Source organism: Chelonus insularis, unplaced genomic scaffold (assembly GCF_013357705.1).
Source record: "Chelonus insularis isolate UGA/USDA-ARS -01 unplaced genomic scaffold, ASM1335770v1 contig_77_pilon, whole genome shotgun sequence".
NCBI lineage: Eukaryota > Metazoa > Arthropoda > Insecta > Hymenoptera > Braconidae > Chelonus > Chelonus insularis.
Window position 1 is genome coordinate 463732 of NW_023276746.1, and position 18509 is coordinate 482240.

The window sequence follows — 18509 nt, forward strand, 5'->3', positions numbered from 1 at the left end:
GACTTCTGCAATTCCAAGACAACTGACTTCAAGATCTCCAAATAGGTCCAAGGTTTCACCCAAACGAATACTCAAATAAAAAGAGCGGAGGTACTTTTGATACTTAGCAAGCAATGTTCATGATAATAATGATGGGTTGAAGCTTATTGGCTTGATGTTTCACATTCAATTGTCCCAACACAAAGAGCAAAAATGTTTACACATCAATTTGTTGAGCTCATCACAAATATGTGGTCATCTTATTAATTTGTTCTGATAATTTAAAAAAAATAGAATGTATGACAAATTTATTTTGAAATAATTGCAAAAGGTACGAGACGACGAAGGCACTGCCGAAGAGTCCTCGAGAGTAGCTGGTAAATCAACAAAAGATGTTGATCCAGTGGTAACAAATGTTACCGGAAGAAGTTGGAGAAAGAAACGAAAACGTCGGAAATTGAAAAAACAACGTTCATCATCAACTCATGTGGTTGTTAATTTTCCATCATCATCATCGAATGACGTTGAACAAGCTGGAGAATGCTCCAAGCGAGATTCTTCAAGTAGTTTGGGTGGTCCAAGTAATCGTCATACTTTACGAGAGTCTTTGCTCACTGTTCTCGGAAAATTAGTCGTCTGGAAAGGTACACGATATCGACCCACTCCAACGACTTCATCCTCAGCACCTCCTAATTCACCACCAGCTACTGAATGTATAGGACGTAGTTCTGTATTTTTTTCCAGTGGTGAGTTTTCATCACAAGCCATTCTTCTATAAAAACACATTTATTTTTTTGATAAAAATAACTGTCATTTTTTAAATTGCTAGATACAAATATCAAGGAATTTGTTATTTCCTTCCGGGGAATTTCTGATATTTGTTTTCTCCTTCTACCATTTATCAACTATTTTATGAAATATTTTTAGAAGAAAATTATCGAGTGTATTTTTTAAAAAGATAACCATTTATTTTTGAGTAATTAATATTAATCATGATGTTATTTATTTTACAGAAACGGAAAGGAGAATTCGTGCAAATAATCGGGAGTACAACTCACAATTTAAATATGCTGTAAGAATACTTAAATTCAAATCAAATATCTTTTTTTTTTTTATTAAAAATAAGATTATAGTGTTTTTGACATCAAAAACATTCCACAAGGCAGGAAAACCGAATATTGATTAATGTAACGAGAGTTCAAATTTTCCTGATTACATCGAAAGATTAATTATTTGGTATTGTAGTGTGCAGTATTGTTAATAAATTTAAAAAATTATTATTATTAAATTTAGACCATTTATTATTAACAAGCTAAGCATTTAGTTGAAACAATAAATAAATGATAATTTATATGAAAATCTACACTGAGAGAAATATATAGTTGGATTTACTATTAATAGTTCGAAAAGGACTCAACTATTTTCTGTCAAATAAGAAATGAACACAGGATTGTAAATCCAACTATGGCACTCAACTATTATTTTTTAGAGTTTAATGAGGGTCTTTTCGCAAGATATAAAAAAAATATAAAGTTAATCTGTTACTGGTACACTGCAGTATCAAATTATAGTTTTTGAAGTATCAAGTATGATTTATTATTTAATTCTAAACAGTACAGTTTTGCAAATAGAAATTACCTTATCATGCCGAATACTCGGGTACATTGTACAAAGTAAAATTTACCCTGAAAAATAATAAAATTTTAGGTGGCATTTGGTAGGAATCTTTATTTTTAAGAATAAATTTATAATTGAAGAAATTAAAACAACAGCAAAGTTATTTTTTAATTAATAACAATTTAATTGCTATTAATAATATAAAAATAAAAAATAATCTAGAAGAACTTCCGTATTACAGTAAGTCAATGTACCAATGAATGAACGAAAAATTAAATTATTATCTGGTTCATCAGTGAAATAAAAGTGATTTATGGAGATATGTACATGGGACATAAAAAGTCATTTGAATGATTTATTTCCAAGCAACTCAAAATAATTATGGAAATTTTGAAAGAAAATTAAATATACCAATGAATAGAGTCTATGTGTTTTTAACTCCATCTACTTTTAATCGATTTATCTGTTAAATATTAATATTATTTGCTTTATTATTATTATTATTTTTATTTATTACTATGATTATTTAGTTTATTATTCAGGTTAAAATTTTTTGAGTTGGAAATACACGAGTTGAGCTGTCTCGAGTGATTGAAAATACATGGATTCTATTGTATTTATATATTGCCAATAGATGTATTGGCCATGTCGTTCATTCATTGGTGCATTGACCCTTCAACATTAATTTTTTATCCCTGTCCATGTGACAGGTGGGTAAACTGTTCTCATTTACATGGTTCTTCTGTATATTATCTTTTTTCTCTGATGAAGTTGAATATGGGTCATTATTAAATTTTGTGCAGATAATCGGGAAACAATTGAATTTTCAAATAATAATTAATATTTTATTCCAGATTTAGTGGATCAGATTGTAAAATAATGATATGAATTACGTCAAATTCAACCAATCAAATTAAAGCAGCTAACTTATCGTTGTGTTATTTATTTATTTATTTACATAGGCCCAACAGCAAAGCTAGACTAGGGCCACAGATACATAATAATAGTACAAGCATGAGAAAAATAAGTCAGTAATAGTTTATACATGAAGTACGTTGTGGTCGGTCATATATAGACAGAAGAGCACTTAGCAAGGATTTCATGTATTTCAGTAGAATAGAAATTAAACCAGTTAGACACAAATGCCTTGGTATTAATATTAATTACAGTTTTTTACCTTATAATCACATTTAGTATCACAATTTTTTTTTTGTTATAAGTAGATACTCTGAAGTTAGCTTATTTACTTCAGCAACTTACTTCACGGTGTCTCATATCTGTTGCGTACGCAACTTCTGTTACAATGAAAATTTTACCCTCAATGCGCCAAAAGTATAACTTTAAAAATATGATTGTTTCTCATACCCCCGCCCAAAGTTAAAGTTTTCTCCCGGTTTTCAGGTCCCAAAGCGACGTATTCTATCCCGCATAAAAAGACAAAAAATCCTCTGTGCGCATGCCCAGACGGATATTGTCATTCTCTACGAGAGAGAGAACGTTACTTTTCCAACCTCAAAACCGACAACAAACTTTAAGTTTTGACGATGGTATGATAAAAAATAGTATGTAGACCATGGAAGCAAAGTAAGACATTCTTACCAGGGTGTTTGCCACTCTCACCTTCGCGTGGATGAAATATTTTACTTTACTCCCTTAATACTTTCGGTTATTTTCGTAAATATTCGGTAAGTTTTTGATGTCAAAAACAGGGCTTTTCTTAAAAAGAAAATTAAGAGATTTATTTCAAATTGGAAAACGACCTACAAAAATTGAAATAAAAAATGTATAATTATGGTAAAATGATATTTTTTTTCAGAACAATTACATTAAAACGTCCAAATATTCTGTTCTGACGTTCCTGCCATTAAACTTATTTGAGCAGTTTCAACGGCTCGCCAATTTTTACTTCCTATGTCTACTGGTTCTTCAAATGATCCCCGCCATATCTTCACTCACCCCAATTACTACAGCAATACCTCTCATTGGGGTACTCACACTCACTGCCGTCAAAGATGCCTACGACGACTTTGTAAGTTAATTCAATTAATGATTACTTTTTCATTATCATTAATTACATATCTTCATTAAAAAAACGAATTGTTGATGGAACATAGAAGTAGGTTATTTCCTAGCTAATGGGAACGAATAAAAAAAAAAAAACTTAATTGAATTTTTTTCTTATTTTCTGACGTAATAAATATCTCTAAAAGATGGTAACTCTTCAGTAATAATTTTTACACTCAAGATTCTTTTTAAAATTTAAACAAACTCATTTTCCGGAATAATTTATTTTTAACATTTTAATCTAAAAAAAGAGATAAAAATTCAAACTTATTTAAAATCTTTCTAAAATTTATAAAAACTCTTTAAAATAATTTATTGTAATTAAAAAATGTCGACAATTGAGAGATAAATTATTTTTAAAATTTTTCAGCAACGACATAGCAGCGATTCACAAGTGAACAATAGAAAGTCACAAACACTTCGAGGAACAAGCCTTAAAGTGGAGAAATGGTCGCAAGTCCAAGTAGGAGATGTGATAAGAATGGAAAATGATCAATTCGTTGCAGCTGATGTTCTTTTATTATCCACTAGTGAACCAAATGGCCTCTGTTATATTGAGACTGCAGAATTAGATGGGTAAATTTATTTCATACAATCTTTCATTCATCTTTTTATTTTCGTTTTTATGTTTGATCGATATTTCAAAAATAGTTGTACTGATATTATTCCATCAAATTTTAGATTAAACTTAGAACATTCAAAACAAGCTCATCATTATCATTTAGATATTTATCTAATTCAATCTCTCACATAAAGTAAACCAATTAATGTATTTTTATTCAAACTAAAACGGTCAATTCTGTAACTAATTGACAAGGTCTAATCATTATGTAATAAATCCTTGTTCATTGATGCATGATAGTCATTGTCATGATTGAGGTTGAACTTTTATTATTCAATGGTTTTTATACTTACAAATCATCAAGATTGAAATTCTTTTGTTTGAATAAGATAAAAATATCTTGAAATAAAACTTTCCTAGAGAGAAAAATGGTTTAATAATTTTATTTAATGTGAAATACAATTATTCTAACTTATGTTCGATCATTTTGCTGTGAAGTTGTCGTTTTTTTTATTACGATGTTGAAGATGTAACCCAGTAATATCATTGGCAAATTATCAAGTTTCTTTCGCTCTGAGATGATCACTTTTATCGTTGAAAATAATTTTATAACAATAATAGTAATTCTAAGTTCTTGTTGAAGTAGTTTTTTTTTATTATCTTGCTATAAATTGCAGCAACGAATTGATACCACTTTACAAGAAAAAATTCATTTTTAAAAAATTATTGTGCTGTTTACTTTTAAAACATAATTAACATAAATTTTATCCTTTTGCCAAGAGATTTGAGGTTTTATTTCAATCTTTATCTATCAAATATCTTATCTCTTCAGTCATTATCATCATTAAACTAAAAAAATACATATTTCTATCATTAGTTATTATTAGGAAATTTATTTTCATAAACAATACAAGTCTTTTGCAATATATAAAATGTGCTATTGATATACAGAGAGAAGAATTGTATAAAGAAGTGGCCACAATAGAACATTAAACATTAAACTTTAGGAGAAAGGAATTGAATTTAGTTCAATCTTATAAAACTCTGTGTTTCTGTTCACAGTTGAAGAATAGAACGCATATGTAATTTTGAAGTTTTATGTGCTGTGTTGATTCCTTATTTCCAAAGCTTAATGTTTAATATTTTACTGAGGTCACTCCTTAAACATTACCTCTCTGTACAGAGTAATCGTCGTACACCAGACAAAAATAGTAAAATTTACCCTTCAAGATAGGAATTTTTTCGAAATGACAAATGAGGAGGGTCTTTTCAAAACGGGATATGTTCAAAAATAAAGCTGAGTATGCGGTCTTCTTACCTATGCTAAAATATATCATTTCATACCTTAAACGAATCTCAAACAGGATATGCTACTTAGAAAATTGGACTTCGTACAATCAGGATTTCCTACAGAAACGTTTTCCTACGATCAGTTTTTTATATTTTTTGGAAAAAAGTCATCATGTACATATCTCGTTATGAAAAGAATTTCCTCAAATGATGTAAATTAAACTATCTTTCACAGTAATTTTTACTTTATAAAAAATAATGTTGTAAAATGACAAGAAATGATGTTCAGTTGGTTTAAGTCATAGAATCAAGCTAATCTATACAAACTAGTCAAGCGTTGCTCATACTAAATCTGTAGACTTTCACATGCATAAATTCAAATAATTTAAATATATAAAATAATTTTGCTTAATTTATAGCCACTCAAATTTACTTAGCAGTTAACAAAACTTTCCAGATAGAAAATTGTAATGATTGCAATGATGTCCAGCTTTTTCTATCTTTTTCTTTTTCTTTAAAATTGTTTTCTAACGACTAATAATTTCTCGTAGCTCTTCTCAGGAAAGAAGCAAGGCTGGGTTAAAGGGTTTTCTGTCGTAACTTAGAACAAACGTCTGCGTAACGTATTTTCATTCAACGAGAGACATGCAATTCGTAGACTTTGATAATTTACAAGCAATTTTTTTTGAACCTTTTTGCTGTCTTCTGAATGCATATCTATTGTTTGTTAGTTATACTTCAATTTTTCTTCAAGAATAAAGGTACTTTTAGTGATTCATTAATATTTCTTTTAGACGGCCAAAAATATTTTCAATTTATTAAAACTATTTTTTTAAAAGTGATCATTTTAGAGTCAATTTCAAAAAAGATGTTAATGAAAAATAGGTCTAGGCTTAGTTTTAGCCTTGACAACGAACTTCCTATTAATTGAAATCCATAATTTTGTCATCTTTTGATTTTTTCGTTTATAAAAAATTACTGTTTTTATAAACAATATACAATTGTTTAATCACATTAAATTATTTATAACAATATTTTATTAATATTCGTCGAATATAATCATAATAATGATAATTCAATAAATTTAAACCATTTTAAATTGTTTATAACTAATTAAATTTGTTATAAACAATATATAATTGTTTAGAGTTGAATGAAGTTATTAACAACCATATTATATTGACCTCAGTTGTCAATAATGTTAATCATCTAATAAGTAGAATCTATTTCAAATGTTTTCTTTACTCAACTTATTTTACACTCTTTTTGTTATAAAAGAAAAACGGCTGGACTGAATTTGTTCAAACTCCTTTCAGATCTTCTTCATTATATTATCTTTGAAATGAAATTTTTCCGAAGTCGATATCTTTAGTGGTTCTCGAGATATCGAAAACGACAAAAAACCTGACATACGTATGTACAATTATACGTACGGACAATTGTACGTACGTACATCTGTTTTTAAACCTTCTAATATTCTTTTAAATGTCTCAAAACGTAAAGATATGATGAAATTACGAATTTCAAAAATTCACCCCATTATAATAACTTGCTATTGGGAAGTTAATAAATAAAAAATTCGTAAAAAAAGGTTGTCGGATGATAACCGCGACAAATTAATCACTTAATTATTCTGACCACATGTATTGTTTCTGTCCATTAGGGAGACGAATTTGAAATGCCGTCAATGTTTAGCGGAGACAGCAGCAATGATGGACAATCACGAGTTGATAGGAGAATTTGATGGCGAAATAATATGTGAGACTCCAAACAATTTGTTGAACAAATTTGACGGAATATTAAATTGGAAAGGACAAAAGTATGCATTGGACAACGACAAGATAATATTACGGGGTTGTGTACTAAGGAATACACAGTGGTGCTATGGTGTGGTGATCTTTGCTGGCAAGGACACCAAACTGATGCAAAACTCAGGAAAAACAAAATTCAAAAGGACCTCAATAGATAGACTCCTAAATCTCCTGATTATTGGAATCGTATTTTTTCTCCTGTCCCTGTGTTTATTCTGCATGGTTGGTTGTGGCATATGGGAGAGTTTAGTAGGCCGATATTTTCAAATATATTTACCATGGGACTCATTAGTGCCTACTGATCCAATTGGTGGTGCAACTGTGACAGCTCTACTTGTATTTTTTTCGTACTCAATTGTGTTAAATACTGTCGTGCCAATAAGTTTATACGTGAGTGTTGAAGTTATAAGATTCGTTCAATCATTCCTTATTAATTGGGACGAGGAGATGTATTATGCACCAACGAATACACATGCAAGAGCCAGAACTACGACACTCAATGAAGAATTAGGCCAAATTGAGTATATTTTCTCCGACAAAACGGGTACTCTTACACAGAACATCATGACGTTCAACAAATGCTCGGTTGCCGGCAAAAGCTACGGTGATGTCATTGATCAAGTCACCGGTGAAATTATTGATCTCAGTGAGGTGAGCTGCATTCACTTGTCTACGTGATTTATTGCACTTTGTTATGATACACCAAGTTTCGTAGGTTTATTCATTGATTGAAACCTTCAGCTTAGGGCTCTTCTATGTCAGCTTGATAAAAGGATTTATTTGGAAAATAAATACAATGATTTATTTTTGATGGATAAATATTATAGAATAACCCAATGAATATTTATTGATGATAAACAATTGTTTGGTGTTTAATGTCTACTAGAAAATCCAGTGGTATGTTTTTTTTTATAATACATCTACTGTTTATCTTGACAGTAGTATTGTTTACACTACCACAGTGCCAATCAATAGTAATTATACATGATGTTTACTTAGTCGTGTTCAAGAATACTGTGTTATCAATTTAAAAAAAATATTATAATGAGAGGAATTCTGTACCTCTATATTTTACCTTTCATAATTTATAGTATTGTGAAGTATTTGCATTCATTGCTACTATAGCAATACTTCACTTTCTCATACGGATAAGATAGTTGTGGCAGCTGTCTAGATAGTTATAATAGCTATTCGAATAATTAGAGTAGGCATAAGGATTGCTGGGACAGCAAACTATTGCAACTATACTTTGAATTGTTACCACATAATTATTTTTTTCAGTGTACAGAAAATTATGGAGAAGAATTGGTAGAAAATGTAAATAATCGTGGAATTTAAATAGAATAAATGTCCTAATTAATGATACATTTGTGATTCTGTGGGCTTTGTAATGTACATAAAAGTCGGAAGAACTTTCTAAAATATGTCTCTGACATAAAACAAAACATGATTAGTTTACTTAAAGTAGTTCTAGCACTTAAAAGTCTGCAAATAAATTTAATGTTGAAATATGATGTTCTTAAGATTATCACGAACAAGTTACAAGCAAAAAAAAGCTCAGTTATCGGGCATTTTGATGTAAAAATCATATTTATAAATACAGTTTCATACATTGACGTAAATGAGAGTGAGGGAGAGAGAGATAGTACTTTCGACTTTATCGTTCAATTTTCCAATCTTCCGAACTGCAAATACTTACGAAAAACGAGATCATTCATTCGGGAACGTTTTCGAATAGATATTTCACAAAAAAAAATTGCAGCTTTCGAATATTTAATAAAGAAATTATTAATTAAAAACTGTAAAATCATGCATTTCACGTTTACAATATGGCCAATATGAAAGTCACCTTTAAAATTAATTATCAAATTTATAGTAATAATTAACAAAAAATTTTTGTAATTTATCCAGTAAATACTTTAATCAATAATTCAATGAATTATCATTCGTTTTATAGAAATTCAATGGGGCCTCCTTAAAGCCCCCATAAAACGCGCTCCTATGTGCTATAACTACCATAATGGGTTTTAAACATTTGAAATTTTTCAAAATTAACCAATTTAGCTTCGCAGTCTGTTTTAATAAAAATATATAATAATAAATTAAATCAAATTTGCATTTTTTATTCTGCATTTTAAAAAGTTATTACATTTAATTAACACCAATTTGTTTTATAAACAAAAAAAAAGTAGTGATTTTAAAGTCCTTTAAATTTTTATAAAAAAACTACATAGTGTAAATGGATTTGTGATAAATACTTTACCGTGAAATGAAATTATAATGTAGTATTTTCGAGAAGACACATTATAAATAATAATATTACCTTTAACCTTTCAATTAAAGAAGCAATCACTTTTTTTCATTATTTGAAGTAATAAAAAATGATTCAATTCATCGATAAATAATGGGAGTGAAAATAACATTTAATAAAAAAATTTTATTTTATTTTGAAAGATTCAGAGTGGTTTTTCATACTGTCCGATGCAATTAAAAAACCTTAATTAGGATAATAAAAAAAAGGTATCAATAATTGGGACATTTATATTAAATGATTAGGTGACTGAACACATATTCATGCTGATGATAGATTAATTAGTTTTGACAATGAAGTCAATTTAATTGTCAATTGGATTAAAAAATTCTTTAAATTTTTAGAGTAAAGGTTCGTAGAAAAATTACTAGACTGGTAGAAATACTAGGACGTGTGGTCATTACTTCATGACAATTTAAAACGTTCAATGAAGAATTTATAGAGAAATGCAATAAACATTTCTGGTCCTTTATTATAAATTCATTTTTAGTTTAAAAAAAATTATTTAGAATCTTTCAGGGTTTAGTAAAAGTAATTATCTCTTTAAAAGATCTTAGGGAAATAGAAAGTTATTGGTTTAATCAGTAAAAAATCATTAGAGTCCTTCTTTGCTAAAAAAAATTGAAGTTTTAGAAAAAAGCCAAGAGCAGTAAAGATTTTTTTAGAATGTTTATTATTATCAAATTTAAGTACATTAATTACATGAAAATAATCAGGTATTTGAAAATAAAAATTTTCATTTATAAAAGTTTCAATGTTCTAGGAATATAAACTCTTTAGAAGAAGTGATAAAATTGGATATTGGGTTGCATTAAAGTTATATTTACTTATAAGAAACCTCTAAAAAACTTAATTTTAGTATTTTTAACGTTTCTTCAACGATAAATCGATAGTTTATAAATTGTTAAGCCTTTATTTACTGTATAATCTTAAAAAAGAAATCACTAAAACTCTATTATTTAATCTTAAAATAAATTAGATTTGATTCACGAGGAAAATTGAGTTCAAAAAATTGTAATCCAATAAATCCAATATAATATATGATACAATGAAATCCAAAGATTTTTGAAATTGAAGTAAACAGACCATTAAATAGACATTTACTTTCAGAAGATGAATACAATATAAATAATTTTTATAAATATAGAGTCCATATTTTTTTTATTAATTAGATCTTGCTTAAAAGAATAAAATAGTTAATGCTTGATGAAGTGAGCTTTTTTCAGTTCAATTTAAGACAGTTGTATTATTTATTATTTATTTATTCTTATTCATTATTTATCACACTGTAAATCCAAAATTCTGTCACACATCTTTGAAATTTACACAGATAATCTCTAAGAGAGCAGCTACACTACGCGACATAAATGCTGTCTGAATTTGGTATAAGAGAGTATAGGAGATCAGATGTATAACCTTCAAAAAATTGGACAGCATTTATCGCGTAGTGTATAATACACACATTACACTTTTTATTTAGAAATAAGGAATCGACATGAAACATAAAATTTCCGAATTATATGTACGTTTATGGTAATATTTTATTCCCATATTGTGCACAGAAACATGGCATTCTATACTGCGGAACTAATAGTACATTTCACACCTAGGGAGGAAAAGTAAACTAGCTTAAACCGCGTGTTTACTACCCTCACCTTCGGCTCGGGTTGTAATTTTAAACGTGGTTTAAGCTAGTCTAATTATCTCCCCTAGGGTTGAATATGATTTTTCGTCATCCCTGTGTGGAAAGTTCAACCGCTCTTCAATGGAAAAGTGAATTTTCCGCGCGGGTATGACGAAAAATAATTTCCTTATTCCTAAAGTCTGATGTTTAATAAGCTATAAAGGATGATACAAAGCCATAGATGAGCCATAGTACTTTTGTAGACATTTTTTACACGTATAAAAATGAAAAATTCATACAAACTAGCTGACCCGTGCAAAAATTTCACACTATGTTGTGGTTTAATATTATATGGTGAAATAAGTAAATGTATAAGTTCTTCATGTTCTAAGAATTATTCGAACGCGTCAGCTATATAATATGTTTGTTTGAAAACAATTTTTGGCTTGGGCTTTCCTAACCTCAAATCACTTCAAATTTTTCTCGTCAAATTGTACATTTTTTTTTTGTTTTTTTCACGTAAAAAATATTTAAGAACATTTCGAAAAATTCACTGAAAAATGATTTATTCTACGATTATTATTGCACTTGTACTATAAACCGTTGTTTTCCGACGTGTATACCACTTTTCGAAATGTTCTTAAATATTTTTTACGTGAAAAAAACAAAAAAAAAATGTACAATTTGACGAGAAAAATTTGAAGTGATTTGAGGTTAGGAAAGCCCAGCCTTAAAAAGAAAATATTTCAAAAAATACTGGCTTTGACAATTTTTTTTTAGATTTTTTTCCCAAAACAGAGAACATAAACTTTAAAGTGATATAAGTTTTTAATTTTAGTTATGTATTTATAAAGATCTAAGCTTTCTGAGAAAAAACACTTTTTAGAAAGAATATATATGATTTTATAGTTTGCTAATAGCATTATACACATAATACACATCAAATAAATGAATTTCACACGTGTGTGAATCATCTGGAATTTGCAGTGTACTTACATTTTTCAGGTGACGTTTTGGTACTAAATATAATAGAGTCTCTATTATTTAGTCCTCTATAAAATGGACAGCTGGGAAAACAAATGTTTGTTCAGCCGTTTTTGGCAATGAGAATAGATGTGTTCTATAAAATAGCTATTCTCCAAATTCAGAGCCCCAAGGCGTCCATATTATAGAGACTCTACAGTACAATCACCTTTAGGTCCTATTAATTCAAGTGTTGACTAGACTGAAAAAAGCTCATTTCATTAATTATTCATAACAAACTATTCTTCAAAATTTTCAATGACTGATAAAATAATTTGGTACATTTTAATTATTAATAAGGACACTAAAAATTTAAAAGTCTGGTTACTTTTTTGACAAAGGTTTCTTTTAACGAGTAAATTAATTACATTAAATTAAAAAAAAGAGAATCACTAAAAAATTAAATTGTTTTTTATCAGGTACCCATTTTTGGAGTATTCACTCACTTTCTAGAGTTCTGTATTATTTATCTCAACTAGAAAAAAACCTTTTTTATGCCTATATGATATTTTTTTAAAGTTAACAAGTAGTTTTTCAAAAATTCATCAGATTAATTTTTAGATAAATAAAATGATGTTTAAAAGATATCTAGAGTATTTTTTGGCTTTATTTTAGACATCTTTTTGACATGATTTTGAACAAAGTATTACACAGAAATAACCATCTTTTTGGATGTCAATAAGACAACTCCAAGATTATCAAATAGTATTTAGACATCTTTTTATCTACATCCAAAAGATGTCTTTTTGACACCTTTTTTCTAGTTAGGTATATCTTCTGGATAGTATTTATTTACAGTAGAGTCTATGTATTTTCAAAATTACATTTACTTTCAACCGATTTAATTTAAAAATATCACAATTATCATTCTTATTTATTTGATTGCTAGTATTGTTGTTGTTACTTATAATTATTTAGTTAATTATTATTCAGTTGATAATTTTTCTAGTTGAAAATACATGAGTTGAGCTGTCTCAAGTGGTTGAAAGTACATGAATCCTACTGTATTAGTTAATTAGTCAAATGCTGTCTCGCAAATGAACTGCTAGAGTATTTTCCAAGTTCAACTTTGATTATTCTAAATTTGATATCTAAAACTGTTAATATTTCCTGTGAAGCACATTTATCAGCATCACTGTCACAACACAGTATTTTTTACAAAGACAAAATTCGTTTAATTGCCAAATAAATCCTTTTTATCGACGTATATTTATCTAGAAAACATTTATGTCATAAAAATCAATTTTCATTATACAAACCCTTGGAAAACAATTAATATTATCCTGCAAAGCTTTTTTTATAAATGAGAATTAAATCGTAAAGCTTTTTGTTGAGTTATATCATCCCCCACTGCTTGTTCATTCCAAGTTTTAAATTAAAAAGAAAAAAAAACGATTATTTAAAATTGTCATCTGAATGAAAATAAGTAATGGAGTTGCTATAGCTCTCCTTTTTGCGTAAAAGTGTGTATTATTCAGCATGTGTATGCTGCATGTAGACGGACAGATCATCAAAGGTATCAGCAATGAAATGGAACAATGGCCAGGATTTTGTACGTCCGGTTTACACGCCAATTACCAGCGCCAATGCTCGACTTTTAGAACAAGGAGACTTGATATCCACCACAACACCAGAGCCAAGTATCAACGGAGGCACTAAAGACTCATTTGAATATGCAGTACGCATGCTTATGTTTTAGTTGTTTTTACTTTTGTTCACTCATCTATCATACAACTAGCACGTCTTTTTATTTATTATCACTTGCTGAGTAGACTAACTTAACTTAATGCTAATTCTTTTCAGGAATGAGATAAAAACTAATTCAATAATTAATTAAAATGCTTTACTAATTGATTGGATAATTATTTTTAAAGTTTTTGGGAGTAAAAAGTGGACAACTTCTTAGCTTAAGAAAAACAATTTTATGCTAATTGAATGGATTAAATTGGTGTCATTTGTTAATCAAATACTTTAAGTGATTTTGAATAGCTTTTAGGAAAGTTTCTATGATAATTGGATAATAAAGTTTTAGCACGTTTATGTTTATTATGAATTACTATGTTATTGATCAGTTTGAACTTTGGTGATAAATAATCTAAATGATCTAATTGTTTAAGAAAGTTGCGTGAAATGATTTTAGAATTTCTTTTACACTATTAGTTTACTAATTATATCAATTAGACTAAACTTTTTTGTCTATACATTAGTTTTTTAGGTAAATGTCTGGATATAGGAACTAATTCCCAGAATTAAGTAATTCTTATAGTCCAATCAAGTTAGACCTGAAATGGCAATTTTTCAACCTCGGTCAAACTTGGCTGAAATATTCCTAGACATGCTAAATTTGACTAGCATAGGGATAGTTTTAAAAGGGTTGCGAACCCAGCGTCAGGATAAAAAAGGGGTAAGATTGCTTCAAAAGCCAATTTTTCATTTTTTTTTGCGTAAACTATCATAGATATAGAAAAATGTTTCATACAAAAGTTATAGATTTTCACATTCTCTACAACTTTTGTTTGAAACATTTTTTTATATCGATGATAGTTTACGCAAAAAATGTGAAAACCCGGCTTTTTGAGCAATCTTACTCGTGAATTAATTAAAGCCTCAGTTATAAAAACTAGTAAAGTAAGTAGGAAAACTGACACAAGTATAAGATAGCTCGAGTATAGTATTGAAACAGCCCAGTGTAATGTTTGAGTGTATTTCAATAATTTTACATAATTATTTAATATATATTTTAAGAGAAGCTAAAAATGAATAGCAATGAAACTTAAGGATTGAGGTTAACGATTATTACTTGAGTTATTTTTTTGAGTTTTCCTAAGATTTTGTTAAAATAGAAAGGATTTCGAAAATTCGTTGAGGAAATCATCTTTTAGACATTTTATTGCTTTCGCAACCCATGTGGCGAAAGAGCAATAAAATTTTAAGGTTAAGCATATGGTTTACATATTGACACCTTTAAAGAGCAAAAATATATAACACTAGTTTGGCCATCTAGTTAGTCCAATAATTTATTACAACAATTTATACTGATAGTTTGAGGTAGAGTAATTTTTGGTAATATAATATACACTTTAGACTCACCAAGTAGTATCATAAAATAAATGTAAATATGTAACTTATAAACATGCTTATGGCCTCATGGCAAACATAGTAATTACGATAAATGATGGCTTCTTGCTGTTCCCGGTCTAATAGTCAGATAAACAAGAACGTTGTTCATTAAGTTATGAATATTGTTTATTAGCTTTCTATAAGGAAGGTATTGTAATGTAATCCATTTTTAAAATTCGTAATTTTATCATATCTTTACGTTTTGAGACATTTAAAAATGTATTAGAAGGTTTAGAAATGGATGCATGAAAATCCTAAAAAGTAGAGAAATTATTAATTAATTTGTCTGTTTGCAATTATTTCCACCGATTTTGGTATCAAAATGAAGTTTATTTAATGTAGAAGTCTGTGAATAGGATTTTTATTTTATTAATTAATATTTATATGAATTTTAATTAGAGAGAAAATTGTATCAAATTATCACTAGATTTTTTCATGCTTCATGGCTGTCAAAAAAAAATAACTACTGAATTTTTTCTGGAAATAATTATTTGCTAGGGTTCTTGCCACCTTCTATATGATAAATAAAAAATTATTACACACAAGAAAACAGCAATTAAAATGTATTTATTCCTTTCATTTTTCATATGCTTTCTATTGTTGCTAGTAAAGCAAAAATTTTAACGACAGCCCAGTGTTAGAATTAGAGAAAATATTTTTTTACTCTGTCTCTATTTAAACAAACGTATTTTTATAACAAAAAAAACAAAATACTGGTAGGAAGATCTGGGTTTGACTCCAGCTCATATCAAATTGCCATTTTTCTGAAAAATGTACTTGTGGTTGGACTTTATGGGAAGAACGCCTGGTAGTCTAGACATTTACCGTCCTTTGTTCTAAATCACTCTGAATGAAGAGAATAAAAACATTAATTACATTGTTTGAATGTCAGTTTTTAATAGTAAAGTAAAAATATTTCACTTTCAGGGGGAAATTGTTGAAATTGCTAGTAGTTAATTTATATTCTAATTCAACTAACCAAAATAATAAACATCTGTTATGACAAATCAACATGTCTAATCTATTTTATAATTTTTTTACAGACTGCACCCCCTATAGATTTTTCATTTAATAAAGACTACGAGCCAGAATTTAAATTCTATGATCCATCGTTATTAGAAGCAGTGAAGAAAGATGATGAAAATGTCCACATGTTTTTCCGTCTTCTGGCTCTCTGTCATACGGTGATGCCTGATGAAAAGAATGGAAGAATTGAGTATCAAGCACAATCACCAGACGAAGCAGCACTTGTTTCAGCTGCAAGAAATTTTGGCTTTGTGTTTCGAGAACGTTCACCAAATAGTATAACAATAGAAGTGATGGGTAAACGTGAAATTTATGAATTATTATGTATTTTGGACTTTAATAACGTGAGGAAACGAATGTCTGTGATTCTAAGACGTAATGGACATCTTCGATTGTATTGTAAAGGAGCTGATAATGTAATTTATGAAAGGTTAAAGCCAGGAAATGAAGAATTTAAGCAAAAAACTCAGGAACATTTAAGTAAATTTGCTGGTGAAGGATTAAGGACTTTGTGTTTGTCAGTGAAAAATTTAGAGGAGAGTTTTTTTAATGACTGGAAACAGCGTCATATGGAAGCTGTGTTGAGTGGTGAGGATAAGGATGACAAACTTGATGCTATTTATGAGGAAATTGAAAAAGATATGACATTATTAGGAGCCACTGCCATTGAAGATAAACTACAAGATGGAGTGCCACAAACAATCGCAAATTTGAGTCTTGCTGGAATCAAATTATGGGTTCTTACAGGAGATAAACAAGGTAAATTGAATCATAATCTACTTTATTTGTTCTTTGTTCACCTGCTAAGCAGAAATTTATTGAGACAGATATGATTTAATCTAAGAAGGATAGCTTTCAAAAAGAAAACGGTTTTAATATTATAAAATATAGCAAAATGGAAACTAAATAATTAATCAAACCTATTGAAAGTTTATTGAAGGTGAACAAATTATGACAGATTTAAATTGTGATAGAAAAAAACGTCAGGTCATTTCTTATCTAGTTTCAGTCACCAACTAAAGTAAACAAATCTGTTGAGCGTTGCTAATAGAGCGAGAACCCGCTGCAAAATCTTAGGCCTATCGAGTTACCACATGAAACATTTTTTGTTGTGAAACTCACTATTTTCAAAAATTAAAGAACTGCCATCCTAAGTGGTGCACAAAATTTATATTGGGTTGGCAAGAAAATACTGAAGTACTTAGAACAGCTTTTAATTTTATTATTTACTCAAGAGTCTACAAACTTCAATCTCCAATGCAGTCACCATGTCCATCAATGACTTGTATTTGCCTTGAGAGCAAAGATATGGCGGTAGTATCATGATACTTTGTATGCCAGAATATTTCAATTATAAAAGTGTTTCATTATTTTCTTGCCAGCCCAATATGATTTTTTAAATCGTCCAATATAGATACAGTAATCATACTGAAGGAGTTACCACTTCAAAGTAGGCTTAAAATTTACTACTTACTATGTAAAATAAAATTATCATTTAGTGCCTTGATTTATATAGAACCATTACCTCGGCAGGATATTTTTTAAGTTTTTTTTTTCGGCAGGAAAAATGTACCTATCGAGTTATTGTTTCAAACAAGTCTTAAATTAAAGTTTAAATATTTTTTAATTAAAAAAACATTTAGTACCAGGTTTATTTTAGGTCTAAACCTGTGGCAACAAACGTTAAACATAAGTAACTGCCTACTAATTAGTATTACTATAAAAAAAAAAAAAAATTTTTTGACCATCAATGTAAACTGAATACACCCATATATTACAATATATATTAGATTTTTTTGAACTCAATTCAAATGTTGACTGAAAAAAAATTTAATTAAAAAAAAGACATTAGAATTCTTAAAATCCATCCTTGAAAATAAGATAATTTTACAAATTAGTTTAATGAATTAGATGTGACAACGAATTTTTTAGAAATCGTGAGTCCTTTGACCTAGACCCTTCCTAAACTAGGTCAATCCAGATCTGAGCCAGACCTCAACCCTAACAAATTTCTGCTGGGGATACTAACGCCCACGGCTAGAGTACAGGCAGTAAAAAATTTGAACCTACGTTGATGGATTT

The 18509-nt window shown here is 28.7% G+C and overlaps 1 protein-coding gene across 8 annotated transcripts in view; it reads left to right on the forward strand.

Moving 5' to 3' along the window:
• ATP8B (ATPase phospholipid transporting 8B) overlaps positions 1–18509 on the forward strand; it is a 61119-nt gene that overhangs the window by 34291 nt on the left and 8319 nt on the right. For 4 of the 8 annotated variants that reach the window (XM_035090504.1, XM_035090505.1, XM_035090506.1 and 1 more), the window contains 6 exons: positions 993–1051; positions 3413–3625; positions 4031–4236; positions 7176–7974; positions 13780–13959; positions 16445–17186. In XM_035090504.1, the coding sequence (XP_034946395.1) occupies positions 993–1051; positions 3413–3625; positions 4031–4236; positions 7176–7974; positions 13780–13959; positions 16445–17186 (2199 nt within the window). Of the gene's footprint in view, positions 1–310; positions 726–992; positions 1052–3412; positions 3626–4030; positions 4237–7175; positions 7975–13779; positions 13960–16444; positions 17187–18509 lie in introns of all 8 variants that reach the window. The other 4 variants (XM_035090501.1, XM_035090500.1, XM_035090502.1 and 1 more) reach the window with 2 other exon arrangements.